Source organism: Myxine glutinosa, chromosome 1 (genome assembly GCF_964187855.1).
Source record: "Myxine glutinosa chromosome 1, kmMyxGlut1.1, whole genome shotgun sequence".
In the NCBI taxonomy this organism is placed as follows: Eukaryota; Metazoa; Chordata; class Myxini; order Myxiniformes; family Myxinidae; genus Myxine; species Myxine glutinosa.
The window spans coordinates 229,965,988-229,989,084 of NC_136261.1; the positions used below are offsets into that span (position 1 = coordinate 229,965,988).

Below are 23,097 nucleotides of genomic sequence, written 5' to 3' on the forward strand. Positions count from 1 at the left end.
TCCTAAAGTAGGTTTGTAACATTTTGATAAATATGCAAATTTGATAAATAACCCCCACAAATGTTCTATATTTCTATTACTATATTAGTTGGCATCCAGTATGCAAATTATTGGCACTCTGTGGTCCTTAAAAACATATTTATTCCAATTTTAGCAAATATCACATTTTTTGGCGAAGCGAAGCGGGCGTATAATAATATTTCGGGTGATAACACAGAGATGGCCGAGAGTTATACACTGCTATCACTTTTTTTTCATATCTAGGGACATATATCTTGCTAAAAATCACAATGAGCCTTACTCCATCTGTATGGTACCGACCGGTCAATTTGGGGGGTCTGGCTCATAGCCTATAACTGAAATATATGTACATATTTTTAGTAATTAATCGAATAATTAAATAATTAATTGATTAATCAATAAATCAAAAATATCCTTGATAGCCACATCACTTGGTCACTCATGTCCAAATATTAGCTTCCAAACTCAAAAGGTGCCTGAGTTATTGGTCAGAAGAGAAAGGAAATTTGATTAATTAAATAAGTGCTTAATTAATCGCTAATAATTAAATAACTCCTCAATTAATTGATTATTCAAAAAATAAACAATACAATTTTTGACAAAGGACTTGCTCTCTACTGTGCCGAAATTTCAGCTTCCAAGCTCAAAGGATGGCTGAGATATCGCCCGGACAACCAAGAAAACAAGAAAGAAAACAAGAAAACAAACAACCAGAGTGAAAACTGAGTGCTCCCTTTCAGCGTGCGTCACTGCCGAGCCCCTTCGGTGCCCAGCAATGACGATTTGCAATGCCTGGAGATGGCATAGGAAAGGTGCGGTGTACAATGAAAACCATATTCAAAACTAGGACGACACTCGGTAGAGTGCATACCTCCGCCAGGCGGAACAGTTTACGTTTTGTATCCCATTGATGAGTCAGATCTGGATTCGGACCTGAACTAAAAAAAAATTAATCACCTTGTTCGCGTCACCAAACCAACTCATCCACCTAGTTTTGTCAAAATCACTCCACAACGTTTTGAAATATCATGCTCTATATTGTTTTTGACCCCATCTCTCAATGGTGAAGGAATATTAAAAAATTAGAGCATCCGGATGCTGAGCTGCGCATCTCTGCCTCTGCCTTACCATCCCCAATCACTGTTCCCCCCAGATACTCAAACCTGTTTCCTTGTCTGATCTCCTTCCCCTCTAACTTGCTATTCATATATTTTCTCTGCTGCCAGACCCACATCACCTCCATCTTTTCCATGCTCATTTTCAGCCCATGTTTCTCAAATGCCTCCTTCCACTCCCGCAGTACTTCCTGCATTTTTCACCCACTCTTCACCACAACAACCAGCTCGTCCGCATACAACATCCTCCTCAGAATATCTTTCATGCTTACCTTCCTGCTTACCAGCTCCATCACCATCATAAACATGAGAGAGCTTTCCTGTCTCAAACCGATGCTCACACTGAACTCCTCCGACATCCAAGGAGCAACCAAGAGCCTTCCCTTGTACATCCCTTCCACCAACCTAACTTCTGCTTCCAGCACTCCCATCCATCTCAGTGTCTTCATCACCATCTCTCTCAAGACAGTGTCATAGGCCTTTTCAAAGTCCACAAATCCCAATGCCATTTCACCTTGTGCCTCCAACCTCTTCTCCACCATCTGTCTCAGCGTGAACATTCCATCTGTCATTGTCCTACCCTTTCTAAACTGCTGATGCTCTTCTCCAATCTCCTTCTCCACACTCTTCCTTATCCTCCCATCCAGAACCCTCTCCAGCACCTTCATGACAGAAGGAGCGTAATGCCCCTGTACTTCCCCGGATCTTGAACACTCCCTTCCCCAACCCCCTTCCCCTTCCATGTCGGCACAATTAACCCTGTCCTCCAATCCTACGGAATTGAACTCTCTCTCATACATACATTTAACAGCCTCTTTGTACAACTGACTCCGACTTCTGCACACATAACACTTCCTTCTCTGCATCTCCGCCACCTCGACCCTCTCCTTCATACATGAAATTCGTGCTTATTCAGCTTCCATCAATAAATGCTTTTCACAAAAATCACTCCGTTCCTTCACAAAAATCACAGTTCAAAAGTCACTCAGTTCAAAAGTCACTCAGTTCGACCCTCATGCTCGCGCAAAAATGCTCCTCGACTCTCACACTCGGTCCTCCTCAACTCCCACACTCTAGATCTACATTTTTGAAAACTGCCAAGCTTCACACTCTCGGTCCATCAGTTCCTTGCCATACAAGGTCGACCCACACAGGACAACCAAGCTGAGTCCACAAGCACAAGGACCAACCACAGCTCAATGTGCCGAGTCGCTGCACTGTACTGCAGGCCAAGCCAGGTTCACAAGCACAAGGACCAACCGCAGCTCTATCTGCCGAAGCACTGCACGAAACCGTGGACTGAGCCAAGTCCACAGGCACAAGGACCAACCGCATCTCGATCTGCCGAGTTACTGCACCGCACCGCTGGCTGAGCTGAGTCCACAAGCACAACGATGCCTCAAAAAGGATACCTGTCTGAAGGATACCTCAAAAATTTGTTGATGGATTCAGACGAAATTTAGTGGACAGGTTGCATGTGTGATAAGGAAGAATTGATTCGATTTGGGGGAAAATCCGAATCTGGATACGATAACGTTTTAAGTCATTCGTTGCCATTAAGAGATAGGGCCAAAAACGATATATAGCACGATATCTCAAAAGGTTGTGGATGGATTCAGCCAAAACTATGTGGACAGATTTGGTGTGTGACAATAAAGAATTGATTCAATTTTGGGGAGGATTCAAATCCGGATCAGAGAATGTTTAAGTGATTATTCACCATTGAGTGGTATGGCTAAAACCGATATAGAGCAAGATATCTCAAAAAGTTCTGGACGGATTCGGACGAATTTTGGTGGACAGGTTGGGTGTGTGATAGGGAGGAATTGCTTCCATTTTGCTGAAGATCCGAATCCACATCCAGATATATATATTTTCTATTTCTAAGTGATTATTCCCCATGGAGTGATAGGGCCAAAATGATCTATAGCATGATATTGTCCCGTCGCCAGTGGTTAAGACCACTGGATGACCGATAACTGAGACACCCCGTCTGAGACACTGAACTGAGACACTGAATAACTTTCAGATTCAGAAAAAATCTGAAAAATGGCGGTACTTTTGGCGCACGTGGAATGAAGGGAGGCAAACGTTTACCTGAACGGAACACACAGGTTTATTCCAAAACCACAAACAAGTAAACACGACAAGGAAAATTCAACAAATATGATTTAATAAAAAGAAATCAAAGACTGGAAATGAAGGCTGAGGTAAAACTAAAATTCTAACTCAGGTACTTCCACACACGGACTCAAAAACAATAGACAAGGGAAAAGCTAATTAAATAAAATGAAATCCCTTTTTGGCCGCCCAGCACTCAGCTTTGGCCTCAAATGGCCCTTTTTGAGGAGAGTGGTGGTGACGAGGCTGAGGAAGCACACAGATGGCGCCGAAGGCACCAAAAGTCGTGAGGCAAGTTGTGTAGACGGCCCTGTCTCGCTCTCCACTCTATCCGAAGCGCCAAGAGCCCCACAAACTGCAGCCTTTATTGCTCGTGGTGCCACAAAAGCACTCCCAACTCCGTCCAGCTCACGATCGGCCAAACACAGCTAAGATGGCGCAGCTTCTTATTCAATCAGGACCCAACGAGATGCAATCTTCCTCTTTTTCTCTCGAAGCTTCTCTATGACGTCACACCGACCAATGGCAAAGCTCTTTCCGAATCACCCCATGCCCTCCCGTGCAATCACATCATTCAGGGGCATGGCCTGCCGGCTCTTTCTTCCACGCCCATCGTACCACTCTGGGGGCATGGCCTTTTTCCTTATTAGGCCCATTAGGCGGGGCTTAGTTGCTGTGAGTGTACATAGGGCCGGCGCTGGTTATAAATGTTTAATGGGGGTTTTCTTGGCCGGGCATGGCCTGCCGGCTCTTTCTTCCATGCCCATCGTACCACTCTGGGGGCATGGCCTTTTTCCTTATTAGGCCCATTAGGCAGGGCTTAGTTGCTGTGAGTGTACATAGGGCCGGCGCTGGTTATAAATGTTGTTTAATGGGGGTTTTCTTGGCCGGCTTTGTAAATGTAAAATACTAGGGAAAACTACAGAGGGAAATCGCATACTGGGGAAAACTAACCTTAATCCCGAACTCGGCTTCACGCTGTTGAAACCAAAGCTTTCAGAATCATTGGAATCTCCTGCGATGAAGTTAACTCCGAGGGCCTTTCACTCACTCACCGCAGGCAGGTTGGTGGTCTTTCTGTCTTCTACCGACTCCTCTCCGGCCTTGCTCCCCCAGCTCTCTCTGTGCTCTGTCCCCCAAATATTCCTCCAGGTCGCACAAGATCTGCCAGCAACCCTCTTATGGTTAAACTGCCAAAATCTAGGCTCTCTGCTCACCTTCACTCTTTCATTCCCCTTTTCTCTCGCCTCTGGAACAAACTCCCTCACTCACTTCAATCCTACTCCTCCCTCCAGGTCTTTAAAACAGCTGTTCACCACCATCTCTTATCTTCCCCCATCCAAAACCTTGATCTTTTCTACCCCCGCTAATTTCACCCCAGATCCACTTTTTGGAAATTCCAACTTCTTTCCTGGAAGTCCGTGCAGTGTTCATGTTTTATAGCTCTCCCACCTCCCCCAAGCCCTCGCCCTCCCACATTTCTCCCATTGTCCCTGCTCTCAAATGTTGTGTTTGTGTCCTTCCCCCTCTCTCCCCATCTTGTCTGCCGCTCCCCTTATTTTTTGTGTTTTGTGTGTCGGTTTGACTTTTTGTGTGATTAATGTTAGCTCTTTTACGAGCCTCGATCTTGTATACAAAAAAATAAAAAATAAATTATCACTGCTTCACCCCTCGTGTGAAGACACACAAACAATCTGAAGCTACAGTTTCCCGACTTAAGTGCATCGATATTTCTCCTATGCGTCCACGGTCCATTCTACAATTATACAGTCCTACCTTTACTATGGGTTTCCTTCATGTACCCCCACAAATGTAACAATATATCAAAATGTTGTGGACGCATTATGACAAAACGAGGTGGATAAGTTGGTTTGGTGACAAGGACAAGATGTGCGATTTTGGTTCAGGTCCGGATCTAGATATGATCTATCAGCGGGATACAAAACGTAAACTGTTCAGCTTGGCGGAGGGATACTCTCTACCGAGTGTCGTTCCCGTATTTTCTTGCAACACACTGGCAATTCCATTGCATCAAACCAAGAGAGGATGAAACAAATAGCTAGATCTTTTTTTTGATGACCTCAGTGATAAAAAATTGCATCATTCTTATAGACATAATAAAAACCGAAGAGTGGAGATGGTCCCTATTTATTTTGCTCGGGATTTTGGAACACCGATCTTTGCCCATCACTTTGTTTTGTTGATCCTATTCTAACCCTCTGACACATTTTCAGTTAGAAGTCCAATGCCTTTTATTACTTCATGCAGCATTTTACAAAGCTTCAGAACATGTTTATAAACGATCTTACCAAAAATCTTTATTGTTTTTTGTGGGTGAATGAAGTTTATCTTCAGTTTCATATCAGGACAGTTAAGCAGCATGTCCAATGAAATGTTTCGATTGATGTTCGACCCAGGTGTTCCCAGGAAGAAATGCATGTCTACCAGTTTGGGACAGAAGGATGTTTTCTGCAAAAAAAAAAGAATGACAATGAAAAATAGCCAAAACCAAATACAACGTATAACTTTTCTTGGTTGCTTTATACAGCTTTTTTGACTAGAAGAGCAGGGAGTTATATGGGTCGGTTGTTACCTCGAATTAAGGATGATACACGTGACATCAGGTGTGTGTGTGTGTATATACACACAAGTCCAAAAGTATGTGGACACCCAAACATCGAACATCTCATTCCAACATCATGGGCATTAATATGGAGTTGGTCGCCCATTTCCTGCTAAAACAGCCTCCACTCTTCTGGGAAGCCTTTACACTAAATGTTGGAACGTTGCTGCGGGGATTTGCTCCCATTCAGCCACAAGAGCATTGGTGAGGTGGGGCACTGATATTGGACGATTAGGCCTGTCTCGCAGTCGGCGTTCCAATTCATGCCAAAGGTGTTTGATGGGGTTGAGGTCACGGCTCTGCGCAGGCCAGTCAATTTCGTCCACACCGATCTCGACAAACCATTTCTGTATGGACTTCGCTTTGTGCACAGGGCCATTGTCATGCTGAAACAGCATAGGGCCTTCCCCAAACTGTTGCCACATACTTGGAAGCACACAGTCGTCTAGCATGTCATTCTATGCTGTAGCGTTAAGAATTCCCTTCACTGGAACTATGGGGCCCAGCCCGAACCATGAAAAACAGCCCCAGATCATTATTCCTCCTCCACCAAACTTTACACTTGGCACTATGCATTCGGTATGGCAGGTAGCATTCGGCAGGTAGCGTTCTCCTGGCATCCGACAAACCCAGCTTCTTCCGTCGGACTGCCAGGTGGTGAAGTGTGATTCATCACTCCAGAGAACGCCTTTCCACTGCTCCAGAGTCCAATGGCAGCGAGCTTTACACCATTCCACCTGCCGCTTGGCATTGCACATTGTGATCTTAGGCTTGTGTGCGGCTGCTCGGCCATGGAAACCCATTTCATGAAGCTCCTGATGAACAGTTGTTGTGCTGACGTTGCTTCCCGAGGCAGTTTGGAACTCGGTAGTGAGTGTTGCAACCGAGGACAGACGATTGTTACGCGCTACGTGCTTCAGCACTCGGCGGTCCTGTTCTGTGAGCTTGTGTGGCCTACCACTTTGCAGCTGAGCTGTTGGTGCTCCTAGACGTTGCCACTTCACAATAACAACACTTACAGTTGACTGGGGCAGCTCTGGTAGGGCAGAAATTTGACGAACTGACTTGTTGGAAAGGTGGCATCCTATGACGGTGCCACGTTGAAAGTCACTGAGCTCTTCAATATGGCCCATTCTCCTGCCAATGTTTGTCTATGGAGATTGCCTGGCTGTCTGCTTGATTATATATACCTGTCAGCAATGGGTGTGGTTGAAACAGCCGAATCCACTAATTAGAAGGGGTGTCCGCATACTTTTGGTCATGTAGTACACATATATATATATATATATATATATATTGTTACATATTTATGTGAATGTATGTGAATTACCATTCAGGTCTTTGCTTATCAATGTGTAGTAGATTAAGGGTTGTTGTGGTTGGAGGGTCAGGAGCCCTTCTGAAAAAGAGACCGGAAACGGAAGAGGAAAAGACACGAGGGAGAGAAGCGACGAGGATTCTTCTTCCTCGCCCCGCTCCGACGAAAGGGGGGATCGACCTTGCGCCGCGTGGAAAAGCGGCATTCCCAAGCCCGTCTGGCGAGAAGAGTTACCGGGACGTGTACCTACCCGGTGGAGACGTCAATTTGCCGTGGGGCCGTGCACCGACCCCGCGTCTGGCACCGTTCGCGGCGCCGTCTACAAAGACGCGTACGGGTCGCACGTTGGGGCCTAACACGCGTTGCAAGCGGCGTGGGGCTTTTGCTTGCTTTACCGTACCCGCTTCGCGTGGCCACGAGGGGGCTGCAGCCGTGGTTCCTGGTACGATACCTGCCCGGTGGAAACACGTCCACCCGGGGTTCGTTCAACCGCCCGAGTACGGCGACGCCGACCATCATCTTGGTCAGGAGGGGCCCAGAGACATTGTGAGGGACAGAGACCAAAAGGGGGTCGTGAGTACAAAAGGGGACACACATATATAAGATGGCCATCTTAATCATCTAGGGAATTGATTGTGGATGGTGAATTGTTGATGGTTGTTTGTTGTTGATTGCTCGGGGAAAATATCCTTGATTGTAGCATTGAAATTGTATGGTATCATTACCCTTGAAATATATCATTGAAACTCAGTTTTCTCTTGGGTGGAATTCCTAGGGATTGCGTTGCGAAAGAGCATATATAATACAACTTTCTGGCGACGTTCCTCTCACGGTCCGGGGGTCACCGAGACCAGGTAGTCACCGAGGGGACCACGTAACAGAATTGGGGGCTCGTCCAAATTACGATTTGCGGATTCGCAATTGGGTCTACGTCCGGGATTTAAAATTGTATAACATAATCTATCTATAATTCCAGTAATCTCTGTCTGTACGTTTGTACGTTTGTACGTTTGTACGTTTGTACGTTTGTCTGTGACCGCTGTTTCTCGACAACCACGGGTCCGATATACTTTTAACTTGCCAGGTATATTGCTGGGGACCCGAGGATGTGCCTTTTCAAGGTTTCATATTAATCGGACAATTACTTACCGAGCTATGTCCAAAAAACGATTCAACCAATCAGAGAGCAGCGAACGATCGCGTGTGCCGAACGTGGCGGGCACACTCTGCCTCGGATGGCACATTTGAGAGCGTATTCATTTATTTCACGTTTGCAAACTATGTTGGCGTTAAACTATGTTTTACAACTAATAAAAACGAATTTGCGATTCATTCGCTTTCCTGCGCGTTTGTGTACGCGATGGCGATTTCTTTACCAAACTCCGGAAGCCGTTCGCTTTGGACCGAACCATTGCATGTAAATAGAGGGGGGGGATTGTCACCACTCGCAAGCCGTTCGCTTTGGACCAAACCATTTCATGTAAATAGAGGGGGGGGGATATAATTTTAGATATAGATATAGTACGGGCAATGCCCTAGTAAAATAATAATTTTATTAATTAAAATTAATTAATTAATTATTAATTGGTAAATTTTTGAGAAATTGTGGTAAAGTCTTGGGTGAAGGTTAACAGGTGTTAACGATAGTCACCATGGCGTTTGTTGCACAGAACTTTGCGGTAACACCTAGTGAGGCACAGTTCCGAGCGTTACTAAAAGCGGACCTCTTGAAATTGGCCAAACATTTTAACTTGGAGGTCCGAACTAATTTGAGGAAGGCAGAGTTGCAGACCACGGTGATACAGTCTATGGTGGGATTAGGAACATGGGACGAGTTAGCCTGGGAGTGGCTACCCGAAGAACCAGAAGATGTTGAGCTCCGGAAACTGGAGTTGCAATTACGGAGCCAGGAACGGATTAAAGAAGAAGAAAGGAAAGCAGAAAAGGAAAGAGCAGAAGAAGAAAGGAAAGCAGAAGAGAGGAGAGAAGAGAAACAAGCAGAGGAAAGGAGAGTGGAACGAGAACTCCAGGAAAGGTTAGCAGAAGAAGAAAGGAAAGCAGAAAAGGAAAGAGCAGAAGAAGAAAGGAAAGCAGAAGAGAGGAGAGAAGATAAACAAGCAGAGGAAAGGAGAGTGGAACGAGAACTCCAGGAAAGGTTAGAAGGGAGAAAAGCAGAGGAGAGGAGAGCTGCAAGGGACCTCGAAGCAGAGGAGAGAAAAGCGGAAAGGGAATTAAAGGAACGTGACTTGGAGCTTCAGCAGGAAATTAAATTCAAGGAGCTGGAGTTAATGAGAGAACGGGGAGAGGTACCACCCTTGCTGACGGGGTCGACACCTAACCAGAAAACCTGGGATGTGGGCAGACATGTGAGGCTGGTTCCACCGTTCAGTGAAAAGGAAGTCGCGAAATTATTTCCACACTTTGAGAAAGTGGCTCAACAATTAAACTGGCCGGAGGAGGCCTGGACCATACTAGTGCAAAGTGTGCTGGTGGGAAAAGCTCAAGAGATTTATTCGGCGCTACCAATGGACCAATGTGCAGATTATGAGGTACTGAAGAAACACATCCTCAAAGCCTATGAGTTGGTTCCGGAAGCTTACAGGCAAAAATTCAGGAATGCCAGGAAGAGGGAGAGTGAGACCCATGTGGAATTTGCCAGAGTGAAAGAAAACATGTTTGATCGGTGGTGTGAGTCAAAAGGAGTCGGGAAAGACTTCGAAACATTGCGTGACTTGATCCTGGTGGAGGAATTTCAGCAGTGTGTCCACGAGGACATCAAAGTGTACCTGCAGGAAAAGAAAGTACCAAAGTTGTGGGACGCAGCCACCATGGCAGATGATTATGCCTTAACCCACCGAATAGGGGTCCACAAACCTAACTCCTCGCCTAGACTTCAGCAGGGGAGTTCTGGAACACCCGGTGCGGAGAACGACCTTACATGGCGGCGGCCTCGAGATGATTATGGGGACAACTATGATACCCCAACTGTTAGAAATCAGAGGGCTACGGGCCCAAGACAAACTTATTTTTCGGGGGGCTCAAGGCCGACCCCGAGGTTCTCCCCCGGGCCTACTTGTGCTTTTTGCCATAAAACTGGACACTTGATGTCCCAATGTTACCTCCGGAAAAGGGAGAACCCGGAACGGAATCAGTCTAGTGCGACTCCGAATGCACTGGCAAGTGTGAGAAATCATTCTTGGAGAGCAGAGCTGGGGGAAGATTCCCCTGTCAAAGGTACGGCGTCCCGGGAGAACCTTGTTCAGGAGGGCTACAAACATTTCATTTCAGAGGGGTTCGTGTCGCTGGATGGCGACCCGAGTAACCAGAAGCCAGTTAGGGTATTGAGGGACACAGGCATAATCGTTGATGCTGGAGGGCATTTTGCCATTGTCGGAAAAGACGGCAACTGGGGTTAGTGTGCTTTTACAGGGGGTCGGGGGCTATGTTAAAGCTCCGCTTCATGTCATCCAGTTGAGTTCTGAGTTGGTATCAGGGCCGGTCACCGTAGGCTTAGAAGCCACGCTTCCTGTGGAGGGAATCTCTTTTATTATCGGGAATGATTTGGCCGGGGGGCGAGTTTCGGGTAATCCAATAATGGTGGAAAAGCCCAGTAAGAAAAATAACACCACTCGGTTAGAGATGGAGATTCCGGGTATCTTTCCATCCTGTGCAGTGACTCGGGCTATGGGTAGAAAGCACGCGGAAGAGAAGGAGGAAGAAAGAGAGGGGGAGTTGGAACCCTTAGAGGTACGGGAAGACAACTCGGAAAAGGGAAATAACCAGGGGAGGGATTCCCAGGAATTTCGAGAAATGGTAGCATCTGGAACAAAAGGGGACGTGGAGTGTCCGTCGGAGACCGCGGGGAACGAAGTGGAGCAAACCGCGCTGGTCCGAAGGAGACTAGTGGAAGAGCAACGCGAAGACTCGGAGATCCAGAGGTTAATTGAGAAAGCCGTTACGGAAGAAGAGGCTACGAAGATACCTGTGGGGTATTTCATGAAGGGGGAAACCCTAATGAGGAAATGGAGGCCACCGGAGGTGCCCGCAGACGATGAGTGGAAAGTTCACTATCAGATTGTGGTGCCACCGCTGTACCGGAAGGAGATCTTGAGTTTGGCACATGAGACCCCTTGGGCCGGGCACCTGGGAGTGAACAAGACCTGTGACAGGATATTGGTACATTTTTTCTGGCCGGGATTGCGACGGGATGTGGCGGAGTTCTGCAAGTCCTGCCATTCTTGTCAGCTGGTGGGAAAGCCGAATCAAAAAATCCCACCCGCCCCGTTAAAGCCAATTCCAGCTTTTGAAGAGCCGTTCAGCCGAGTCATTGTGGACTGTGTGGGCCCTTTACCCAAAACCAAAGCTGGACATCAATACTTACTGACCATCATGTGCGCATCCACCAGGTTCCCCGAGGCAGTGCCTCTGAGGAAAATAACGGCGGCAGTTATTGCAAAGGCCTTGATTAAATTTTTCACTTTGGTGGTCTACCTAAGGTCATCCAATCTGATCAGGGTTCCAATTTCATGTCCACGCTTTTCCAGCAAGTGGTACACCTGTTGGGGGTGGAACAAGTAAGATCCAGCGCATACCATCCCAAGAGCCAAGGGGCCCTGGAAAGGTTTCACCAGACTTTAAAGAATATGATCCGAACGTATTGTTTTGAATGTGCCAAGGATTGGGATGAAGGGATACCCCTATTGTTGTTTGCGGCGAGGGAGTCCGTGCAGGATTCCTTGGGATTCAGTCCGTTTGAACTGGTGTTTGGACACGCAGTGCGGGGACCGTTGAAATTGGTGAAAGAACAGTGGTTACTACAGGAGTCCCGGACACCGATGATGGAGTATGTGTCCACAGTGAAACACCGATTGGCAAAGGCGTGTGATGTGGCACGACGGAACTTGAGAATGGCCCAGGGGAAAATGAAGGAGAGACATGACAAGACCTCGCAGATAAGGAATTTCAGTCCTCAGGACCGGGTATTAGTATTGCTGCCCGTTCCAGGTCAGCCCCTCCAGGCTAGATATTTCGGTCCTTATGCAGTGGAGGAGAGGGTGAATGAGACAGACTACGTGGTGACCACTCCCGACCGACGGAAAAAGCGACAGTTGTGTCATGTCAACCGACTGAAGAAATATCATGAGAGGGAACCGGTGGAAGACGTAGTTCCTGTCTCACCTGTCGTACCGGTGAAAATGGACGGAAACGCCGGTGTGAAGTTTGATAACTTGGATGACCAGGCCTGCCCCAAATTGACGAACACCGAAGTGTTGAGTCATTTGGATGAGAAGTTAGGTCATTTAACAAGGGAACAGCAAGGACAACTGTCCAGCCTAATGTTCGAATTTAAACATTTGTTCACAGATGTACCTGGTCGTACGGACTTAGTATATCATGATATCGAGGTGGGGGAGGCCACTCCAGTGAAACAACACCCCTATCGGATGAACCCGGTGAAGATGGAGTATCTTCGGAAGGAGATGCAATATATGTTGGACAATGACATCATCGAACCAAGCAACAGTGAATGGAGCTCCCCATGTGTGTTGGTTCCGAAACCCGATGGCAGCTTCCGGTGTTGTACAGATTTAAAACGGGTGAATGCAGTGACCAAGACCGACTCCTATCCGCTCCCGAGGATTGACGACTGTATTGATCGAATAGGCCCAGCTAAATTTGTTACCAAATTTGACTTGCTGAAAGGGTATTGGCAGATCCCTCTTACCGATAGAGCTAAAGAAATCTCAGCTTTGGTCACTCCGAATGGGTTATACCAGTACAAGGTCCTCCCTTTTGGGTTGAAGAACGGGCCGGCTACATTTCAACGACTGATTAATAGGCTCATTGCAGACCTGGAGGGGTGGAGGCATATCTGGATGATGTAATCATCCACACCATGACCATGGAAGACCACATTAAGCAAATCCATGCATTTTTTCAGACGATGTCCGAGGCAGGTCTGACCATCAACTTAGCCAAGAGTGAGTTTGTAAGAGCACAGGTAGTGTTCCTCGGCCATGTAGTAGGGCAGGGTCAAGTACAACCAGTGACCGCCAAGGTAGAAGCTATCGATCGCTTCCAAGTCCCAAAGGGGAAGAAAGAGCTGATGAGATTCTTAGGTATGGCGGGGTGGTACCGGCGGTTCTGTAAGAATTTTTCGGATGTGGTAGCTAGCCCCTTTAACGAGTTTGTTGAGAAAGGAGACCCCATTCATTTGGGATGGCAAATGTCAGGCGGCCTTTGCCCATGTCAAAGCGATACTAATGAGCTCTCCGGTCCTAACCGCTCCAGACTTTCAAGCACCTTTCAAGTTGGCCGTAGATGCAAGCGATGTGGGGGCTGGAGCGGTCTTGTTACAGGAAGATGAGGATGGGGTGGACCACCCCGTGTGCTACTACTCCAAAAAGTTCAATAAACATCAGGCAAATTATGCCACCGTGGAGAAAGAGACCCTGGCTCTCCTGCTAGGGCTTCAACATTATGAGGTGTATTTAGGAATCACGTCCTTTCCCATAAAGGTCTTTACGGATCACAACCCTTTAACCTTCATTCAAAGAATGAAAAATAAAAATCAGAGGTTGATGAGATGGAGTTTGGCTTTGCAGGGGTTCAACTTGGAAATTGAACATGTACGGGGCCGGGACAATGTCGTGGCGGACGCTTTGTCCAGAGTGAGTTAATCTGGGGGGGGGTTGAGTTATCTGGTTTGTTTATCCAAATTGGCCGGCAAAGAAAGTTTTCGCTGGGTTCAAACTTTCTTTCTTGAAGGGGGGGAGTGTTACATATTTATGTGAATGTATGTGAATTACCATTCAGGTCTTTGCTTATCAATGTGTAGTAGATTAAGGGTTGTTGTGGTTGGAGGGTCAGGAGCCCTTCTGAAAAAGAGACCGGAAACGGAAGAGGAAAAGACACGAGGGAGAGAAGCGACGAGGATTCTTCTTCCTCGCACCGCTCCGACGAAAGGGGGGATCGACCTTGCGCCGCGTGGAAAAGCGGCATTCCCAAGCCCGTCTGGCGAGAGGAGTTACCGGGACGTGTACCTACCCGGTGGAGACGTCAATTTGCCGTGGGGCCGTGCACCGACCCCGCGTCTGGCACCGTTCGCGGCGCCGTCTACAAAGACGCGTACGGGTCACACGTTGGGGCCTAACACGCGTTGCAAGCGGCGTGGGGCTTTTGCTTGCTTTACCGTACCCGCTTCGCGTGGCCACGAGGGGGCTGCAGCCGTGGTTCCTGGTACGATACCTGCCCGGTGGAAACACGTCCACCCGGGGTTCGTTCAACCGCCCGAGTACGGCGACGCCGACCATCATCTTGGTCAGGAGGGGCCCAGAGACATTGTGAGGGACAGAGACCAAAAGGGGGTCGTGAGTACAAAAGGGGACACACATATATAAGATGGCCATCTTAATCATCTAGGGAATTGATTGTGGATGGTGAATTGTTGATGGTTGTTTGTTGTTGATTGCTCGGGGAAAATATCCTTGATTGTAGCATTGAAATTGTATGGTATCATTACCCTTGAAATATATCATTGAAACTCAGTTTTCTCTTGGGTGGAATTCCTAGGGATTGCGTTGCGAAAGAGCATATATAATACAACTTTCTGGCGACGTTCCTCTCACGGTCCGGGGGTCACCGAGACCAGGTAGTCACCGAGGGGACCACGTAACAGAATATATATATATATATATATATATATATATATATATATATATATATATATATATATATATATAAGCTAGCAGACAACCCGGTTCCACAGGCTTTTCTAAGGGAATTAGTTCCCAATAGAGTGTGGAATATTTAGGGAATTTGACAGGAATGTCCTTTGACAGCATAATGGCAGGCACTAGTGGAAATTCCATTCATGTAAAAGGAGATTTCGAGTCCTCAACTCCTTTCTTCTTCAAGTCCGCATCCCTCCTCCACCCCTCCCTACTCCAAGCGCACATCCTTCCGCCCCCAAGTCCAAATCCCTCCCCCTTCTCCCAATTCCAATATGGCATACCTCCCCCCTCTCCCGATTCCAATTCCGCATTTATCCCCCTCTCACAACTCCATTTCCACATCCCTCTCCCAACTCCAATTCCAATTCCACATCACTTCCCTCTCCCAACTCTAGATCCGCATCCCTCCCCTCCTTCCAACTCCAATTCCGCATCTTTCCCCCTCCCATATCCAAGTCTGCATCCCTTCCCCTCTCCAAACTCCAACTCAGCATCCCTCCGCCCTCCCAAGTCCACATTAAGGTTGGGGCAAAGAGGGCGGGGTCCCCGAGTCATGGCAGAAAATGGAGAAGAACGTCTAGAGGTGTAATAACTTGACCTTTAACTCAGAGGGGCATGATGTAAATTAAAAGTAAATGTGCCTTGTTCTCGGCTATCTAGGGAGTGCAATTTCGTTCTGATCAGACAAACCTTAGTCGAGTTATGGTGTCTATAATTAGGTCATGACCTTAAAAAAAGTCGTCAAAAAATTATATCAATACCACATACTTTATATTCCCATTATTGTTGCAAAATTTCATTCCCAACATCCCAGCTGCTCCAAGATACAGCTCGGAAATTGGCAGAAAAAGAAGGGAAAAAAACCCTAAAATAATAAACCAATAGGGGGCACTAATTTTAGAAACAACTCCTAAGAATGATCACTTCCTACTTGTTGCTTTAGTAAAGAGAATTGCATTAATGGTTGTAAAAGGAACATCATTTTTCTTTCTCCCATTTATCCATTTCTTCAATCAACATACCTGTGGCTGGAAATTGTATTTGCCTTCCAACAGATATTTCTGCAAATTTAAATCAGTCTTTTGGAGTTGTAGTGAAGCAACAGCATGGCCAGCAAGTGGAGAGAAACTGCCAGACATTGAGGTGGGATAGGACCTCTGAGAGCACAGCTTCCACCCAAATATGTCAGCATCTGTTAGGTACACAAGCAAATGTATATGGCATTCTTCCCACTAAAATCTAAATAATCATTATAATTGACATTATATTATGCTCAGACCAGTGAATGAAAAACATCATAAACACCCATTCTTACATTCACTGCTGGTGCAATACTGTTGGCCTGCCGCATTGCGCTTGGCTCTTGTGTCTATGTTTGGCTTTCTTTCATCTCCACTCACCATGTAAAACTTGGAACTGCAAACGAGGCAGTATATTATCAGGAATCTGCTCCAAATAAACGTTTATAATGATTAATGTATTAATGTTTTATGAGATGCTTTTATACAATTACCGCCACCTGAAACATAAACCTCAACACAAGAGTAGGTCATTAAGCCCATCAATGCCTGCACTAGTATTGCCAACTAGTATTGCCAACTAGCACTAGTATTGCCAACTTGTGGTTGTTTGCACATGCTCTATCCTTTTAAATGCTGAGCATCAAGAAGGAAGCAACAACCGTTATTGTTTAACCAGAGGAGTCTGGTTAAACAATAAAAAAGGTAAATATCGACTGAAAAAGTAATAAATCAACCTGACTTTGACGACTTCTATCTGCTTCTCTGGGGTGTTAAGGAAAAGTTTGAAGTCGTTTCTGTTCTTCATTTTCAAGCCACCTTTCACGTTAAAACTTGTTCGTGTAGTGCCCACCCACTCTAAGGCTGCTTTGCCAATCTCCCCCTCCACCCCCATTCGAGCTGACACCTGGACCTGAGCTCTGCAAGAACAAACAAAAAAAACAAGGTGTGAAAAGCAGATAAAGAACAAAAAAACAATCGCATAAAATTACTAATCATAAATAAAGTTTTTTGTTTTTTTTACAATTTAGCATGTGAAAAGTTTAGCAGTTGACACTGTAATTTTCAATGGGCAATTATGTGGCTTTCACAGACTGCAAGCGACCCGTAAGTTGTATTTTAACTTTAATATCTTATTTCCCGGGTACAGCTCAGAAACGTTGTTAACTGCATAATGGGGGTCAATACAGCTGTGACAGGGCACCCCATTGGTCAAGACATTTGCAGCAGGTGCTGGTGTGGCATGCATGTTCATGGTCACCATGCAAGTTAAGAGGTGTCCTTTGGCTATAATCCCTCATGGGACAGAATGTCAGCTCAATTTGTGGGGGTGAATCCATCCCACGTTGAGGAAAGCACTTTCATGGTCGAAGTATATTGTTCCATGGTCCAGGACCGGAGGACCCCTACCCTACCTCACCCCATCAACTCTCCTTTTCAAACTCACACCAAAACTGCCCCCCACCCACCCCCAACACCAAGTCGGTATTTTGTTGCTTTGTTTCTTGTCTTGTGATTGGTTGTTTGTCTTCCTTGTTGTGGTTTCAAATATATTTCTCCCTGCTCTTTATCCTGGATTTTTTGGCATAGTCTTCAGCCATGTGAAGAATTTTGTACTTCCTTTCTCGTTTTGTGTTTATTTTTACCCTCACCAAAGGAGAGGGTATTGCGTTTGAGTCCGTTTGTCTGTTTGTTTGTTTGTCTGCACAAAAAAAGTGATTTTCTCTGCAATCGTTGCTCCAATTGACAGGAAATTTTCACCAAACACCACCTGTATAATTTTTAAATGATACTTATGACGTTATAGGTCATGTGGTATGGGCGCCATCTTGGAAAAAACCGAAAACCTTTGCACCTCTATATCTCCGAAAGCGCTGCATAGAAAAAATTGAGACATGGCTGATTGTAAAGAACTCTCCAAAGGGAATAAAATATGTTAATGATGATGTCATCGATGCTTCCATTATGATGTCATAATTCGACAAGTACAAAACTTCATCCGATGAAGATGAACTTTCTTGAGCGTCATCTAGGGACAAATTGGTGGAGGAAAAAATAATAATGACGTCACCGGTCACGTGATTCGGCCGCCATATTCCTTTTAACACAAAAGCCTTAAAAACCACAAAAAACACGTCCTGGCGAGGGTCTGAAATCTCTGATTGCTCTTTCTTGTTTACATTTGTGTTGCCCTTTTCCCTCATTTATATTTAAAAAAGCAAAACTATTTTTCCTTGGTACCTTGATGAGTGCAGCCTTTGCAATTCCTTGCCCATGCCTCAACTATTTACGGTTTAAGTTATTAAGTTAGTCCGCTGTCCCAACCAACAAGACTTTCAGTAATAATGTTTTGGGGGTGTTTGGTGGGTCAACACTGAAGATTTATTTTGTCTGATCTTTTTGAAATGAGGCTTTGACTAATTTTTACAGGTAGTTGGAGGACTTGCCTAGTTCTGGTAGAGATTAAACTACCACTCAGTCAGCTTGGTTATTGACTGGTTCTCGATTTGAGGCTCTCTCAGAAACCCCTAATTGTGAGTCATAATAGTTTGCCTTTACTATGAAAGCAATAGTGACTGTAATGCTAAAGTTTCGCTGAGATGCTATGCCAACATATGGGGCACAGTATTACTTGCCCAGTACAGAATAGAAACTAAGACCCACCATGTCATGCTGCCGAAAAAAGAAAGGTGACATGGTTTGTCATATTCACAATAGGATCATGTTTGAGGTTGATCAAGGAAAAATAATTTATGCTGGAGAACCAAAATTGCAACTAGACTACCAAATTATTGGGTGTATTTTGAAGTATTGCAAGATATGTGGTCATTTTGAGGCACTGGAAAGAGCGCTGCACCACTCAGGTCCAGTGTAACCTTGTCGTACAGAAAGGCACACATAATATCACAACATGGTTGATCAGGTCATTGAAAGAATCAAACCGTGCCTCACCATTATGAAATTTCCTATTGTAAAATTTACTTCCATAAGGATGTCTGGGAGGGAGAACAATATCGCAAGTCACAAAACTCCTTGGAGAGGGTGGATATTGTTTTGTAATAACATTAATAGTATGTTATTATCAATAGTGTTGTTATGACTTTTGATATTAAAAACAAAAGTATTGTTATTACTTTTGTTATTAGAAATGGCATTGGAAAAATGCCACAGAAAAATGCCACGGAAGTGGCAGAAAGGGTCGTGCTGTTAACCCTTGTGGTGTATATTAGGTTACAGGAGATCTATGCTCAGGTCTGTTCGCCGACGGGATAAGTAGAGATTGCCTCACAGATGTTCGGATTCCTCCAAATTTATTTCAGTTTAGCGTAAAATAGCAGTCGCGACTGTTTTAAAAGGTAATCTTACGTGTTTGTGGTTTATAAAAATATTTTTACTTCTGGTGAGGGTTTTCCACAAAATGCCACGATAGGCTATTTATAAATGTTAACATGTCGTTTGTCAAAGGAGGAAACCCCCTGGGGAAAAGAGATATTATTAGTATTAATGAATGAAATATGAATGATCGTTTTAAGGCCATTTTCCCCGCTAGAGCGGGGGTTAGCCTTGCGAGCCCCATGACAATCATGGTTCCCTGTTTGAGGCGATGTTTTTTTTATGGCCGGAAGCCCTTCCTGACGCCAACCCTTGGTCGCCTCTTATGATGCGCAGGGATACGGTATTATTAGTATTAATAATATTAGTATTAATTAATTAATTTATTAGTATTAATTACTTAATTAGTATTATTAGATATTATTAGTATTAATATTGTTTTGAAATAACATGAATATTATGCCATTATCATAAATGTTATTACTTTTGCTATTAAAAACTGCCTTGGAAAAACGCCACGAAAAAAGCTACCTTAATACGGCTATACACATCAACATGCAACCGCCTTGGCAGGGAAAATCCCCTTGGGGTGGGGACAAATTAAGTCACGACAACCTCCATTGTGTGACACTTCTTTTTTTTTTGTATACAAGATCGAGGCTCGTGTAAGAGCGAACATTAATGACAAAAAAAAACCGACACATAAGACGAAATAAAGGGAGCGGGAGACAAGATGGGGAGAGAGGGGGAAGCACACAAGCACAACATTTGAGAGCAGGGACATCGGGAGATCTGTGGAAGGTAGAGGGCTTGGGGGGAGGAGGCATGGGAAGGGTGGTGGGGGGTGGGAGAGGGAAAAAAACACATGGACACTGCTAGGACTTCCAGGAAAGAAGTCGGTATTTCAGAAAAGTGGCTCTGGCGTGAATTAACAGGGGTAGAAAAGATCAAGGTTTTGGATGGGTGAAGATAAGAGATGGTGGTGAACAGCTATTTTAAAGACCTGGAGGGGTGAGTGGGATTGAATAGAGTGAGGGAGTTTGTTCCAGAAGCAGGAGAAAAGAGGTATGAAAGAGTGAAGGTGAGCAGAGAGTCTTGATTTTGGCAGTTTCACCAGAAGAGCGTTGCAGACAGATCTTGTGCGACCTGTAGGAGTACTTTGGGGACAGAGCACAGACAGAGCTGGGGTGGCTAGGCCAGAGAGGAGTCGGTAGGAGACAGAAAGACCACCAACCTGCCTGCAGTGAGTGACTGAAAGACCCTCTCAATTGGCTTCATCGCGGGAGATTCCAACGATTCTGAAAGCTTTGGTTTCAACAGCGTGAAGCCGAGCGAGGTGCGAGGCAGGAGCACCAGCCCATAGGGCTGGTATTCCATTGAGCTGCTGATGAAAGCCTTGTATGTGGTGAGGCGCTCAGGTGTGCCAAGGAAGGACTTCGCATAACGGAGAATGCCCAGTCGGCGACTGGCTTTGGAGGCCAGCTTGGAAATGTGTTTTTCCCAGGAAAGATCATGGCAGATAGTGAGACCCAAGAGATTCAGTGACAGAACTTCTTGGAGAGGATTGTTGAGAAAGTAGATGGGAGGGTTGTCCAGGCGGTCTTTTCGAAGAGACATAGTGAGAGTGTGAGATTTGTCAGGATTGAAAGACATGTTCCACTTGTTTGACCAGTCTGTGATTTTGACCAGGTCTGCAGAGAGTGAGGATGCTGCAGACTGCCGATCTGAGGGATGTATGGAGCGGCAGAGAGTGGAGTCATCAGCAAAGAGATAGAGAGGATTTTCCAGAGAGTCGGAGAGATCATTGATGAAGACCAGAAAAAGCACATGACCCAGAACACTGTCTTGGGGAACTCCAGCCTGAACAGGAAGAGGAGATGAGAGAAATCCATTCAGGGCCACACGTTGACTACAACAAGAGAGGAAGTCCACAAGCCATGCGTGGAGATTCCCATTGATACCATAGGAGGAAAGTGTGGAGAGCAGAGTAGGGTGCCAGACCGTAATGAAGGCACATGATATGTCAAGCGAGACAGCTCTGTTTCCTGTTTGGCATTGAAAACCTCCATCCATTGTTGAGACAGCAGAAGCAGCATGTGACCTGGTCTGAAACCAAATTGATGATCAGAGATAAAGCCATTGGAGAAGAGGAAGGATTTGATATCCGAAGCAATGATGGATTCCATGACTTTGCTGATGACTGGGAGCAGGCTGATTGGTCTGTAGTTGCAAGGATCTGTTTCTGCATCTTTTTTGTGTACAGCGGTAATGTTGGCTGATTTCCAAACTGAAGGCAAACGACCTTGAGCAAAAGAGAGGGTGAAGAGATCAGAGAGAGGGTGTGAAAGAGCGGCAGAGCAGGATTTAAGGACCCGTGGGCTGATGCCGTCAGGTCCAGTTGCAGAATCAGAGTCGAGGATTGACAGAAACTTCTCCACCTTGCCAGGAGAGAAGGACACAGAGTCCAGGAGCAGCTGGGTACGACTGCGTACGGTGGGTACAGAGAGAGATGGGTTTGGAACACAAGATTTTGAGGCAAACACAGAGTTCACTTGGTCTTTCTGTCAAGTTTGGTTGAAATTGGATAAATAATGACCAAATGTATTGCAGTCAGAAAGACAGACAGAACATTGCATGTTTTAGTGTGATGATGGATTTCCCTGTTTTTAAAATAAATGTCACCAATCTATTCGGATTGCAAATATTTGTGGAAAAATGAATGAACGACATACACAGACAGTTCATTCGGTACTTTTTAAAATAACAATGATTTGAAAAGGAAAGCTCCTTTAAAACTGTTATTATATACAAGTTTAGTCGCAGGTTTGATCAATATATAGTTCGCAATCCACTCCATGGAACCATAAAGAAAAGATAACCTCCAAAATAGAGGGCTTCAAATCTTACGTGGGTCGAATGTGTCCTTCAATGAAATACTTCGCAAAACTTCTCAGATCAGCATTTCCTTGTAATGTCGCATCCAAAAAGGAGGAGGCATTTACAGAAAGTCGCAGTGGAAGTCCAGCTATTGTAGGAAACACCACTTCTTCACCTAACAGGAGGTTGCTTTTTTAAAACTCTACAACCTCACCCTAGAGGATGTACATAAAAAGAAAAAATGATGAAGTTAACTGCATTATTATTTGATAATGACTATACAAAACTCTTCAAGATGGAGTGATTATAATATTGCAAACAAAAGGAAGAGCGAGTAAGCCCACCTTGAGAAACTTTATTGCTGTGTCAGCCAAATTCAACGAGTAGTATTTTGCTCGTTGAGACCAATTCTGACATTCGAAGTATGAAAGTTCATTCCCAAAGATTTTCAACCCCAACGAACAAGACAATAATTCCTTTTCCACCGTTTTCTTCAACACCTGTTCAAATGATAAGAAAGCATCAAATCATTGGCAGCATTTTATTTCAACAAAATCAAAATCATTTTCAAGGTTGATTAATAAAAAAGACATAAATTGTGTAAACTACACTAATGAACAAACACGAATCAATTTGCCAAAATTATTCTCTATTCTAAATCTCAAATGTATTTCAGACATTGCTTTTAAATAGTATTCATTCCGTTAGTTAAAAGAATGTCATACACCACTTAGATTCAGATGGGGCTGATCCAACTTATCAAAACGAGAATACGTTGCATCACGTTTGATAGTTACCGTAGGCTGGGTTGATGAAATTATATGGTTCATGCTTGAATTCCTGAGAAATACTTCATTCCAGCTCGTTAAACAGCTATGCTTTACTTCTCCGTTCTCAGTAAAATGGGGGAAAAAATTCCTATTCGTCCTTGCATGTA

The 23,097-nt window shown here is 45.1% G+C and overlaps 1 protein-coding gene across 1 annotated transcript; it reads right to left on the minus strand.

Annotated features, from left to right (window-relative positions):
- Positions 1 to 15,841: 15,841 nt before the first annotated feature.
- Positions 15,842 to 17,214, minus strand: LOC144891317 (uncharacterized). Its single transcript, XM_078774115.1, has 5 exons — positions 17,042 to 17,214; positions 16,688 to 16,870; positions 16,247 to 16,347; positions 15,954 to 16,123; positions 15,842 to 15,868 (listed from the first exon to the last, which is right to left on the minus strand). Exons 1-5 carry the CDS (start codon positions 17,212 to 17,214, stop codon positions 15,842 to 15,844), a joined length of 654 nt encoding a protein of 217 aa, XP_078630241.1.
- Positions 17,215 to 23,097: the final 5,883 nt, after the last annotated feature.

Excerpts from the sequence above, each read along its gene's own strand:
- LOC144891317 (XM_078774115.1), bottom strand. The coding sequence starts at position 17,214 with ATGGTGACCATGAACATGCATGCCACACCAGCACCTGCTGCAAATGTC. Across the intron at positions 16,871-17,041 it reads TTACGGGTCGCTTGCAGTCT|AGCTCAGGTCCAGGTGTCAG; the intron begins GTGAAAGCCACA and ends TTGTTCTTGCAG. Across the intron at positions 16,124-16,246 it reads GTATTGCACCAGCAGTGAAT|ATGCTGACATATTTGGGTGG; the intron begins GTAAGAATGGGT and ends TGTACCTAACAG.